Source organism: Aulonocara stuartgranti (assembly GCF_965226115.1).
Source record: "Aulonocara stuartgranti genome assembly, chromosome: 13".
Classification (NCBI taxonomy): Eukaryota; Metazoa; Chordata; class Actinopteri; order Cichliformes; family Cichlidae; genus Aulonocara; species Aulonocara stuartgranti.
In genome coordinates, this window is record NC_138949.1 from 34,443,519 (window position 1) to 34,456,115 (window position 12,597).

Genomic DNA, 12,597 nt, shown 5'->3' on the forward strand with positions numbered 1-12,597 from the left:
GCGCCGAAGGGGTAAATGGTAAATGGCCTGTATTTGTATAGCGCTTTTACTAGTCCCACTAGGGACCCCAAAGCACTTTACACACCCAGTCATCCACCCATTCACTCTCACATTCACACACTGGTGGAGGCAGCTACAGTTGTAGCCACAGCTGCCTTGGGGCGCACTGACAGAAGCGAGGCTGCCATATCGGCCCTTCTGGCCAACACCAGTAGGCGGTAGGTGAAGCGTCTTGCCCAAGGACACAACGACCGAGACTGTCCGAGCTGGGGCTTGAACCGGCAACCTTCACCTTGTAACCTTCCGATTACAAGGCGAACTCCCAACTCTTGAGCCATGATCGCCCAAGAGGGTAGCCGGATTATGATGTAGATTTGTCTTTTGCAGCAACTCAGGAGAATTTCAAAGCTGTTCTTTAACACTCCAACACTGGTCTCTCAATCTCCCGTTGGAGAACTGCGAGCTTCCCCACGATGGTATCAAACTTGCTGGTGTTGTCATTCTTTTGCTCAGAGAGCCGATTCTGCGAACTCACGACTGCAGTCAGCTGTTCCACGATGTAATCCAACTTTCGCTCAAAAGTGTTATCATTTATCTGCAGTTTATAAACACAAAATAACGTCATATTCTTTGATTTTTTGAAAAGAAGAAGAAACAAAACATAGTCAAATTAAAATTGTCTTAATCTGATCAATGAGCAGCAGAAATAAAAGGAGCGAGTTATTTACATTTAAATCCATATTTCGAGATCAACATGCTGGTAAACATGAAATGTTCAGAGTTTTTGTTTTAGGTCATTAAATGAATCCTCCTGAGGAAAGAGATGAGAGCCTCTTCTCTCCATCAGACAGTAAATATGTCAGGAAGCTGTAACAACAACACAAAGCAAGACAGTTTCATTGACGGTGACGTTTAATTCTCCACCCGCACCACATTATTACTTACTGAGAACTGCTTTAACGCGTAGTCGAGCAGGTGTACCTAATGAAGTGTTTGGTGAGTGTAATCCCTGTTTGTGTGCTGGTTTTGTGTGTCAGTGACAGTCTGCAGGGAGATTCAGTGAGGAGAGAAGAGCACATGAAACAGCCTAAAGGAAGTCCTCAGTAAACGAGAGCAGCGCTCTTCCTCAGCAGCTTCTTGTTTTGTTTTTTTAAACTATTTTAGAGCAGAAATCTGTGAGTCCTGAAAACACTTTGAACTGAGTTTGTATTAAATAACCTGTTTAAATAAACTTTAACTATTTTCCAGCTTTTATTTTGAATAACAAACCCGCTTCCGGTTTGATTAAAAACGGTGCAGTGTGGAGTTGAACCGCTGGGGGGCGCTAACACAGCATATTTGGATCCTTTCCTGAAGTAAAAGAACAAAGAATAGAAAATCCTGTTCAAAGATTTAAAAAGAATAATTTAACGATGACTTCAGTTCAGTAATGAGTCTGTAATTGTTCCCATCACAGTTACTGTAGCTGAGACATCAGGTGATCTTTGTCCACATCTGTGTGACGTGCTGTGAGAGAGCAATCGATATTTTATTTCTATAGCACATTTAAAAAGGACAGTATGCATCAAAGTGCTTCACACAAGGTAGCAAAGCAGATCACAACAAAGGCAACAAAAACATTTTAAAAAATTATAGTTACAGTTACTGTGACAGTTACAGTTACATAGCACAACTGCAGACCAGGTGGAGGTCCAAACTAATTTGCTTCAAAAGCTAGAACAGGTGAGTTTTTACTGGAGATGGCACGATACCACGTTTTTATGTCCGATATCGATACCGTAAATTTGGAAATCTGCCGATACCGATGTGAATCCGATATAGTGTGTTGTTAATCAATAAAACTGTTTTTTTAATATCTTGCTGTTTTTGTATAAGTTCATACTCAAGTTAAAAAACAAAACACTAAAGCTATTCTGTTATACCTGTATGCAAAAAATACACTGCACCCAAATATTTCATAGTTCAGCAAAACTGATCAATCTAATAAACTTAAACCTGCACCATCCTTCTGGTATTTTAAAGATTAAGCAACCTGACTAATAGGGGTGCAAACTCCCAGCAATAAATAAATAAATAAATAAATAAAAATAAGGAACCACCCCCCACCTCATGATGCTTAATCAACACAATCAACTATAATTTGATGCAGTGGGGAAAAAAAAACACAGAAATCAATTATTTTTCAAGAATAATTAAATAGATTCAACATCTTTCTTCTACAGAACTGCAGACTGCACAGATGGTTCCCAAAGGAAAAAGTACTATAGCTTACTAGGGTATATTAGACTTAACAGTTACTATATACAGTAATGGACTTCTATATATTTTTCATCAGAATAAAACTTTGGGTGTCAGATAATTATTTATTAAAAGCTCGACATTTTAAATGAGAATAAGAAAGAAAAGTATGTCTTTGTGCCCCCTTTTCCCTGTTCATGCCCTATCGGCCCCCCTGGCTAAACTTTGCTAGATCCGCCCCTGCACAGTTACCAGCGTCAGCTGTAGAAAAAGATCCTGGAGTAGAAAGTAATATTAAATAAATTCTAACAACAGCTGATCAAGCTTAAACGTGCTGCTGTTGTTCAGCCGCTGGTTTCCTCTTTCTGCTGCAAAGTGGGCCAAAAGCAAACTAGAGAGACGATCAGCTGATCATTGATCAGTTTCAAGATTGAAGTAGCAGCAGGAGAGAGAGAGAGAGAGAGAGGCGGTCGCTCCATAGGTTGTTAAGCTTAACTCTGGAATGCTTTACAGACATTCAGAGATGAACTTACACACTTGCTTTACTTCTCTCGGGGAAAACTTCCTCGGAGTTTGGTAGCGAGGCTACAAATACGCACAGCCGCTCTATCACGTGAGCACACTGCTCCGATGTGCTACAGTTATGAGCCGAGTTGCGCCGTGTTGCAAGTTTTGTGAGGTGGTTTTGTGATATTTAATGGATCGATTACATTTTTTATTTCTCTCTGATATCCGATCCTGTAATTTACGTCAGTATCAGACCGACACCGATACGTAATATCAGATCGGTCCATGTCTAGTTTTTACCTGTGATTTAAACGATTAAATGGAATCTGACATGCGGACATCGATAGGAAGATTATTCCAGAGACTGGGTGCGACGATTGCAAATGCTCGGTCCCCTCTAGTGTTTCGTTGGGGAGCAGACATTTTTCAAAGACGTTCATAAAAACTATAAATGAATGAATCAAGGTAAACAGGTGCACATTCGATACACACCTGTGAAATAACTGATATAAACTGGAGGTGGCGCAGTGGTTAGCACTGTCGCCTCACCATAAGAAGGGTTTGAATCCAGCTGCTGGCTGAACACACTCATCAGGTTAACTGGTGATTCTAAGCTTGTCGCAGGTGTGCCGCCCCTCACCCTATGACAGCTGAGTTAGGCTCCACCTCCCCGTGACCCTGACTGGGGAAGAGGTTGGATGGAATGATGGTGAAGATATGAAGGAGACTCTGAGGGCAGAGATCAATCAATCTTTATTTATATGTGCTACATCTTTTCATACAAAGATGTAGCACAAAGTGCTTTACATGGTTAAAAGCAGCCCACCCCTGTGAGGGTCTGTGGGCAGGGTCTGTGAGGTCTGTGGGGTCTGTGGGCAGGGTCAGTGGGGTCTGTGGGGTCTTTGGGCACTGTCTGTGAGGTCTGTGAGGTCTGTGGGCAGGGTCTGTGGGGTCTGTGGGCAGGGTCTGTGGGGTCTGTGGGCAGGGTCTGTGGGCAGGGTCTGTGGGCACGGTCTGTGAGGTCTGTGGGCAGGGTCTGTGGGGTCTGTGGGCAGGGTCTGTGGGTAGGGTCTGTGAGGTCTGTGGGCACGGTCTGTGGATAGGGTCTGTGAGGTCTGTGGGGATGTGTGACTCTGATTTCACTCAGATTTTGTTCCAAAGTCAAAAATGTTTCTCGCACTGTGTTTTAGTTTGACTTCAGCTGAGCTGGAAGAACAAAACCACAGAAGAAGACGATGTCTGCTCCTGCACAGGTGGGTCAGACTTACACAGGTAGACGTGCACAGGCGAGGCGAGGAGTCCATGAAGACCTCATCGCATGCTGAGATATGTTTTTGCTCTGAGGACATGGTTGAACAGGCTCCACCCACCTGATTTCCTACTCTCCATCTTTTATCTACAGTCTGTGGCTGCGTGGCAGCGTGTGACTGGGAGCAGCTAATCATTTCTTGTGTTTCTTTAGACTGGTAATGACCTCTGACCCCGAGGTCTCTCATGTTAGAGTCTTTGACCTGTTTGGTGACCTGTGATGTGCAGCAGGCTCCTCCTTCGGGGTGACAGTGATCTGAGTTTGCAGTGAGCACCTCCTCTGACCTTTCCCCGTCAGCCGAGTTTCAGCACGAGGCAGAGAGCGACTCTTTCACACACTTAGAGAACAGCGACATGAAGTCGTGCTGAGTCACAGCAGGTCAGCAGCTCTGCCTTCACCACCACGCCCTCTCCTACATGTATGCTGTATAACTGTGACAGTATGATTGTGCAGGCTGGAGCGTTAGCCTCTCTCTGGTGTATTTGAGCAGAGTTCAGCAGGTAAATGAAATCATTTGAATTACGAGCTGTGTTATAAAGTGTTTCTGAACATTGTAGAAAAGAAGAAACTTTGGTGGATGTTTCATAAAACCAGATTTTGTAACCCTCACCTCAGGAACAAACAGAGCTGCACTGATCAGGGCTGGAAGGTTTACCCACAATGCACTTTGTGGCGTTTTGACCAGTGAAAGAGTTTATTCAGACTGTGACGGATCCATGACGCTGCGGTTACAGACCAACAGCAGACCCTGTGTTCACGCAGAGATTTCTGAAGAAGGATTAAAAACACTGAGAAATCTGGATCCAAGTGCGCGCTGCAGAGCCGCCGCAGGTCCTGTTTGACCACATTCACTGATGATGATGTCACATAAGCCATGTGTGGCACTGGTTTTAGATCAGGTCTGCACAGTAAACGTTCCAGCACTTAAATGAGGTTTATGACAGTGAGAAGAAGAAGAACCGATCCCCCTCCCCTCTCCATGAAAGGTGACTGTGTGGAGAGGGTGTCCTCCTCTAAGTTCCTCGGCACCCACATATCTGAGGACCGATCTTGGTCCACAAACACATGAGCCCTGGTGAAGAAAGCCCAGCAGCGCCTCCATTTCCTGAGGGTCCTGAGATGGAACAGGCTGCAGACTGACCTCCGTGCCGTGCCGCTATGGAGAGTGTGCTGGTGCACGCCATCCCTGTGTGGTACGCTGGTTGCACAACAGCCGATAAGAAGAGACTCCAGACAGTCATCAGAACTGAGACTCACATTTACTACATACAATAATGGATTTCTATACATTTTACACCAGATAAAAACTTTGGTTGTAAGATTCAGATAATTATTTAATAACAGACATTTTAAATGAGAATAAGAAAGTATTTCTTTGTGCCCCCCTCTCCCTGTTAATGCCCTACATGCCCCCCTGGCAACACTTTGCTAGACCCGCCCCTGCACAGTTACCAGCTGTCAGCTGCTTAGAAAAGGATCCTGGTGTTATTTGTCTCTCAGAAACAGTTCATAACTTCAACTCATTCATGTCACCTAAAAGGTAAACCTGTTTCTCCATCACAGCTCTGATGATCCAGTAAGGACATCTCCTGGTTTCATCTTCATGTTTCCCTCTCACCACATATCCAAACCGACATCATGACCAGCAGCTTTACAGCTGTGGCTCCAGCAAACATCAGCTGATACTAGAAATTAATATTAAATACATTCTAACAACAGCTGATCAATCTCTTATGTAACAACTGAAAATAAAATAAAATAAATAAACAATAAAAACAAAGGTCAATCAAATGGACCAATACAGCAAGGCTGGGATGGTCCACTGGGTGTAGTAAATCCGTTGGGCATCTTTCTTTGCCTTCAAACAATAATTCTGATGGCAAAAGAACCAAACGGGACAGGCGGAAAAAAATAAATGCTAACAACAGCTTATCAAGCTTAAACGTGCTGCTGTTGTTTATTCGATGGTTTCCTGTTTCTGGCGCAAAGTGGGCCAGAAACAAACAAGAGAGAAAAGCCGATCAGCTGATCATTGATCAGTTTCATGATTGGAGTAGAAACAGGAGAGGGAGGGGAGAATGAGAGGCAGCTGCAGCGTAACGACGCAGAATAACTCCGGCTTTGTGTCTTTGTTCCATTCTAGCTGAAGTCTGAGACAAATCACGTTCCTCAATATGGAACTTTAAAGTTCGACCTCCTCGGCTGTAATTGGTCCAGCCCAGAGTCCATCATGACCAATTGGCCAATCCACCCCCTTTCATTGTTTACACCTTTTCAACAAAAACAAACAAAAAACACGATGAAAACGAAGAATCAGCATCGGCCCGTCCAGCTGTGGGGTCTTCACAGGAACATTGGTTAGCACGGCTGCCTCGCAGCAAGAAAGTCCTGCTTCCATCACCTGCCAGGCCTCTGTGTGGAGCGGACATGCGGGTTCATGTGTGTGTGGGCAGTTCGAGGGCTTCGGCGTGAATGTCTCTGTGTGTAGCTGGGATAGGCTTATCCCCCGGTGTCCGAGCTGTGCCTGGTATGGCCTCATGAGTGCTTCTGTATGTAACAGTGCTGCACTGGGTTAGAGTCACACCTTTGCCTTCATGAGTGCTACCCGAGTAGATACAGGGCCGATACTGCTGAGACCAGTACCGAAATTTTAACCTATAAAGGCAGCATATGTACGGCAGAGCAGTTTGTCGTCATTTATGACATGAATCATCATTAATATGCAAATTCTGAACATGTTGTAATGATTGTTACAAAAACACGTGTTCTACGCTCTGAACCAAGAAGAACCAACGCTCCTGTCAGTGTGTATCGACCTGACACCAGTGTTGGTATCAGTACTGGGAATATTTGGATGGAGCTGCTGCAGGTGCAGGTGTCGCGCTGTAAGCATGCTTATTTTAACATGTGCGTCGGGACGGACTCACTGCTGCCTCTGCTGGACATCAGCGGAGCTGTAGCTTTCATGTGGCCTGTGAGGACATCTCTGGCTCAGAGCCATGAATAAATCAAAGGGCCTTAAAAGAAAATAATGATCATCTGTCAGTGCGCCCCAGGGTGGCTGTGGCTACAATGTAGCTGCCATCACCAGTGTGTGAATGTATGGATATGTAAAGCGCTTTGGGTCCTTAGGGACTAGTGAAGCGCTATACAAATACAGACCATTTACCATCATCTGATCGGTTTTTAAAAAATTATATTCTTTTACTCCTCACTAATAAAGTTTTACAGACCGCTCCCATCACAGGTAAACTGCTTTAAAGGTCACGCCTCGCCTTAAAAATAATATTTCCTACAGCACCTGAAAGCAGCACGCCTACCCCCGCCTCCTTCATGGGGAGCCGGGCTGTGATTGGGGGAGAACTGGTGTCATCAGAGGAGGAGGAGCTCGGTAAGAAAGACGCTGCGGTCAGACACCCGCGGAGAAGAAGACGACGACGTGACCGAGGCGCGTACCTACAGCAGGTGAGTTCCTCCCGTTCGCGCGGGCAGGTGTCAGAGAGACGGGCTGGCAGCGGCAGGTAGCTCACGTGAGGCCGGTGTTCCAGATTAACTGGCGTTGGTCGAACAGATGTGTGGCAGTCTTGCGTTTCAGGAGCTGCTACCGACAAACCAGCAAAAAAAACGCCAAGCGTGTCACCTGTGAGGTCATCTCAAACACACTCCGTCAGTCTTGATGCTGTTGAACAACAAAAAGACCAACGCCTGTTAATCTGGATGCTCGAGCAGGAGTTTCCTGCAGAGTGATGAAGAGGAGCAGCAGAACCTACACCTACACGTACTCATCAGTTTGTAGCCTACTCGATGAGTCCGATTTAGAACCGGAAAACCGAGGAAGTAAACGTCACCCGATTCTATCTGCGCCACATGTTTGGCGTACCTGTACCTGCCTCACCGCCCGCATGCCTCTGAGCTCACAGCTGATGCGTCGATAAGACCATCTGAGCAGCTCAGGCTCACCTGAGGACACTGCAGGTGAGCAGGACCAGCTTCATCTCCCTGTGAGTGATGCTCAGGTGAGCTCTCAGAAGATGGAGGGGGTGTGGTCTGTGTACACCTGTAGAAACACAGGCTGAGATTAAAGTAGTGGGCGTTATGTAATCAGCAGAAATCACAGCCTGTATATAAAAGATGGCAGCGGTGTGTTTGAAGCTTGGAGCTGAGTGTTGTTGGAGCTTTTGATAGTCGACGGTTTCAGTTTGTGAGACGTCACAGCGTTTATTCTGCAGCGTGGTGCCGGGGGGGTTGACCTCATGGTGCCCCACTGTGGACACTCCCCTATGGACACGCCCCTGTGGACACAGCAGAGTTACTGTTTGTTCTTTTGGCTGAAATTCATTCAAAGGTGTGCTGAGTGTTGCTGAAAAGGAGCAGTGCATGTCCACGAACATGAAGCAGTCGTTTGGATTTCATGAGCAACGAGCAACTAGTCAGTCACTGTTTAGCCCCGCCCTCTGACAGGACCAAAATAGACTTCCTGTTTGATTCAGTCAGACCTGAAAGTAGCGACAGAGCAGAAACTCATCAGGACAGAGTTTACTGAGGTCAAAGGTCAGCTGAGCAAACCCAATTGAATCAGACTTCAGAGTGGGCGCCCTCTGCTGGGCGTCAGAGAGAATGCAGGTTTAAGAAGCTTCAGACCTCTGGGGTGACGACGTCAGGTGTGGTCAACCTGTAGTAGTGACTTCGTGTGTGTGTGTGTGTGTGTGTGGCTGCAGAGATGGGGGGTCAGGTGTCAACCGAGGGTGTCCACGTGGTGGTGGTGGGCGGAGGATTTGGTGGAATCGCTGCAGCTCAAGACCTGAAGTATCGAGGATTCGGCTTCACTCTGATCGACATGAGAGACGCTTTCCATCACAACCTGGGCGCTCTGCGAGCCGCCGTACAGCCAGGTACCATGAGCACACCTGTACAACCTGTCCACACCTGTACTCACCTGTTCTCCTGTCAGTTCTAAAAGTAGTTTCTGGTACTTATATTATCTTCACTTTAAGATGACCTCGTCGACTGTTATTCTTCTATCTTGTTGTGTTTGCTGATTTTATTCTAGATTTATGTTATTTTTACACATTTTAATTTAAAAAAAATTAGTGCTGTGCTGTGTGCAGGCTTTGCTCAGAAGACCTTCATCCCGTACGCCGAGACGTTTGGCGAGAGCTTCGTTCAGGGTCGGGTGGAGCTCGTCGACACAGACAGGCAGCTGGTGATCCTGGAGGGAGGGAGGGTGAGGACCACAGCAGCTCCCTGTGGAGCTTCTTCTGCAGCATGAGGAGGAGGTGAAGCTGCAGCTGAATCTGTGTCGTTTGTGCCGCAGGAGATCCAGTACTCCCACCTCATCCTGTGCACTGGCACCGACGGGCCGTTCCCCGGGAAGTTCAACACGGTGGCGTCGCATAAGGAGGCGGTCCAGAAGTACGAGGACTTCATCAGAGAGGTTCGATCCAGGTTTTACTGCTGTTTGTTTAGAAGTTATTGTTATTTAACCTTTTTTGGTTGAATTTCAAATCTTCATATTTAATAATTTAATACATTTTAGTTTGAACTTCACCAGCAGAAAAAATACTGCCATGGAAAAGTTCATGTAAACGTAGATTTAGAGTAAAGTATAAACTCTACTCTAAAAAGTACATTAATGTACAAGTTTTATACTAAAGTTTATCTCTGTACTGAAATAGAACTGTCCAGTATTAGTGAGTGAAATTAGTTTTATTTTATTACTTAATATTTTTTCAAAACCGTTTGTTTTATTATTGTAATGTTTAACGCAGATATACATACACAAGTGTTAGAACAGCCCGTGTTTCCAGTTATTTATTGCAGTTCAGGTCCGATGAACAGCTGGAAAGGTGAGTGGTGAACAGAGGCTTAAATAAAGGTAAAGTTAGCTAAAACTGAAAGAGAGTGCACATTTCAGAATGGTACAAAAAGGCCTTTTACAGGAAATACAACACGGGTTAACTGAGTCCTGTGGGACCAACCGGGCGTAGTGGTGGTAGACGACCAGGAGACGGCCGTAGTGACAGATGTAGTGATACTGAACAACAGCAACCTCAGGAAGAAGGAACACGAGAAGCTGCAGGAGTACCAAGGGCTCAGAGAAGAGCTGCAGGAGATGTGCAGGGTGAAGGTGACGGTGGTCCCAGTGGAGCACTGGGTGCAGTGACTCCCAAACTGCGAGAACGACTCCAGCAGATCCCGGGAACAACGTCGGACATCTCTGTGAAGACGAGCGCAGTCCTGGGAACAGCTGAGATACTGCAGGACCCTCAAGCTGCCGGGCCTCTGGTAGACCCGAGCAGGAGGTTTTACTGCAAAGCTGTTTTGCAGCTGACGTGTCAGATTGTGTTTCTCTGTCTGGTTTTTCAATGTTTCACACGACAACAAAAACCCAGAAAACTTCAAGAAGTCAAGTTAAAAATATGTAAATTCCTCACGCTGTGTGTCTGTGTGTGTGTCTGTGTGTGTGTCTGTGTGCGTGCACGTGTGTGTGCACGTGTGTGTGTGCGTGTGCATACGTGGGTGGGTGTCTGTGTCTTTGTGTGCGTATGTGCGTGCACGTGTCTGTGTGTGTGTCTTTGTGTGCAGGTTCAGGCTGCTGACTCGGTGTTGGTGGTCGGCGGAGGATCGACCGGTGTGGAGATGGCTGCAGAGATAAAGACAGAGTATCCTGATAAGAAGGTGATGACCTTTGACCTGTCTTCCACAGCATGTCTTTGTCCCGCCCTCGCCCCCGTCAGTCTCGCCCTCAGCCTGCTTCTGCTGGAGTCTGCTTCCTGTTAGATTTGTGTGGCCAAGTGCTTACTCAGCCGTGGTCTTCAGATTGGTGGAGCTCCTTGAGCTGACTGCGCTCGAGACTTTGCACTGTATAAATAAAACTGAATTAAATTGACCTCTGACCTCTGCTGCTGCCCTTTGAACGCTGACCCCGCTCTCTCCTCCGCGTCGACCCCTCCAGGTGGTTCTGATCCACTCCAAACTCGGGCTGGCTGACCCGGAGCTGCTGCCCAGCATCAGGCGCGAGGCCAATCAGGTTCTCTTGGAGAAGGGGGTGGAGCTTGTGTTGGGTGAGTTCACGCCTGCAGGTGACGGCTCACGTCAGCTCGGGGTTTGGCTCACTTTCCACCGCCGTGTTTTCAGGACAGAAAGTGAGCAACTTGTCGGAGCTGCCGCTGAACACGATGACGAAGAACACGGAGGTGATCACGGACCACGGCGAAACGCTGGTCACGGATCTGATCATCTGCTGCACCGGGCTCAAGATCAACTCTGCAGCCTACAGCGCCACCTTCAGTAAGAACAGCAAACCCACACGCACGGAGGTCATTTCCTTCTTTCACTCCACGCTGCGGTTTGACCACAGGGTCGCCCGACGTCACTCTTCTTACTTACAGTGTCACAGGAAGTGATAATGCCGAGTCCCGCCTCTGCTAGCCTGAAAAATCACGTAGACATTTATTTTTAACGATGGCTGCATTGATCAGCGACTGGTTTCTGCTCACAGATGACAGTATGGCTGAAAACGGGGCCTTGAAGGTCAACGACCACTTGCAGGTCGACGGTTTCTCCAACATCTTCGCCGTGGGTGACTGCACCAATGTCAACGAGCCCAAGACGGCGTACAACGCCGGCTTCCACGCCGCTGTCGCCGTGGCCAACATTGCCAACAGTGTGAGCGGGAAGGAGCTGACTTCCTATCAAACAGGTATGCGCTCACCATGCCGGGCTGTTGGTCACCTGCCTCTGTTCTCTGGCTGACTCGAGTTCTTCCTGGTTGCTAGGTAACGTCACCATGCTGCTGGCGATGGGCCATGACGACGGCGTGGGTCAATACAACGGCTTCAGGCTGCCCCGCTGGTTCGTCGCCTGGGGAAAAAGTCGAGATGTCCTGGTGTGGAAGAGCTGGAAGGAGATGAAGCAGAAACAGCCCTGAGACTCTAACTCACGCGCATGCACGCACACGCGTGTGCGCATGCACGCACACATGCCAATCATTTATAACTGGGAAGTGCATTTTCTAAAGAAACTGCAGTGTGAATGCTTGAATCTGAATGTATGCACTGAAATGAATTAATTGCTGAATTTTAAGTTAAAAAATTTGAATGAGAAAAAAAACAGAGTTTAATCTGAAAACAAAAGTGCTGAACTGCTAAACGTTGACGTTTACACAGAAGAAGAAGTTGGAAAAAAGCTGAAAATGTTTTAATTGTAAATTAGAAAAACCTAAGAAATGAGAAAAGAAAATTTAAAGTCAGAAAACATCTGAATGAATATTAAAAGTTCATATTCTTTTTACTCATTCAGTGATTCAATGTGATCCCTCCACTTGGATCCACACAGTTTAAAACGTTCACATCTCTGAGCTTTGAAAGACTCGGTGTTGGAAAGAGAACAACGATGGCTGTGATTTGAGGGTAAAATGATGGCTGTAGAGCAAACACTGGACACAACTTGGAGTCGTATTGACAAAATTCTTTCACCGTGAGCGGCAGCAATGTCCAGTCTACCAAATTCTCAGTTTTCATGCCTGTGGAGTTTATTATATG

The 12,597-nt window shown here is 46.5% G+C and overlaps 1 protein-coding gene across 1 annotated transcript; it reads left to right on the top strand.

Moving 5' to 3' along the window:
- The first annotated feature begins 7,413 nt into the window (after positions 1-7,413).
- aifm2 (AIF family member 2) lies at positions 7,414-12,350 on the top strand. The gene is made up of 9 exons (XM_082557144.1): positions 7,414-7,519; positions 8,773-8,946; positions 9,163-9,278; positions 9,369-9,488; positions 10,640-10,732; positions 11,010-11,118; positions 11,192-11,344; positions 11,556-11,756; positions 11,833-12,350. Exons 2-9 carry the CDS (start codon positions 8,775-8,777, stop codon positions 11,982-11,984), a joined length of 1,116 nt encoding a protein of 371 aa, XP_082413270.1. The 5' UTR covers positions 7,414-7,519; positions 8,773-8,774; the 3' UTR covers positions 11,985-12,350.
- The last annotated feature ends 247 nt before the right edge of the window (positions 12,351-12,597 follow it).

Coding starts and splice junctions, on each gene's coding strand:
- aifm2 (XM_082557144.1), top strand. CDS start 8,775: ATGGGGGGTCAGGTGTCAACCGAGGGTGTCCACGTGGTGGTGGTGGGC. Junction 8,947..9,162: donor GCGAGCCGCCGTACAGCCAG/GTACCATGAGCA, acceptor TGCTGTGTGCAG/GCTTTGCTCAGAAGACCTTC. Junction 11,757..11,832: donor GCTGACTTCCTATCAAACAG/GTATGCGCTCAC, acceptor CCTGGTTGCTAG/GTAACGTCACCATGCTGCTG.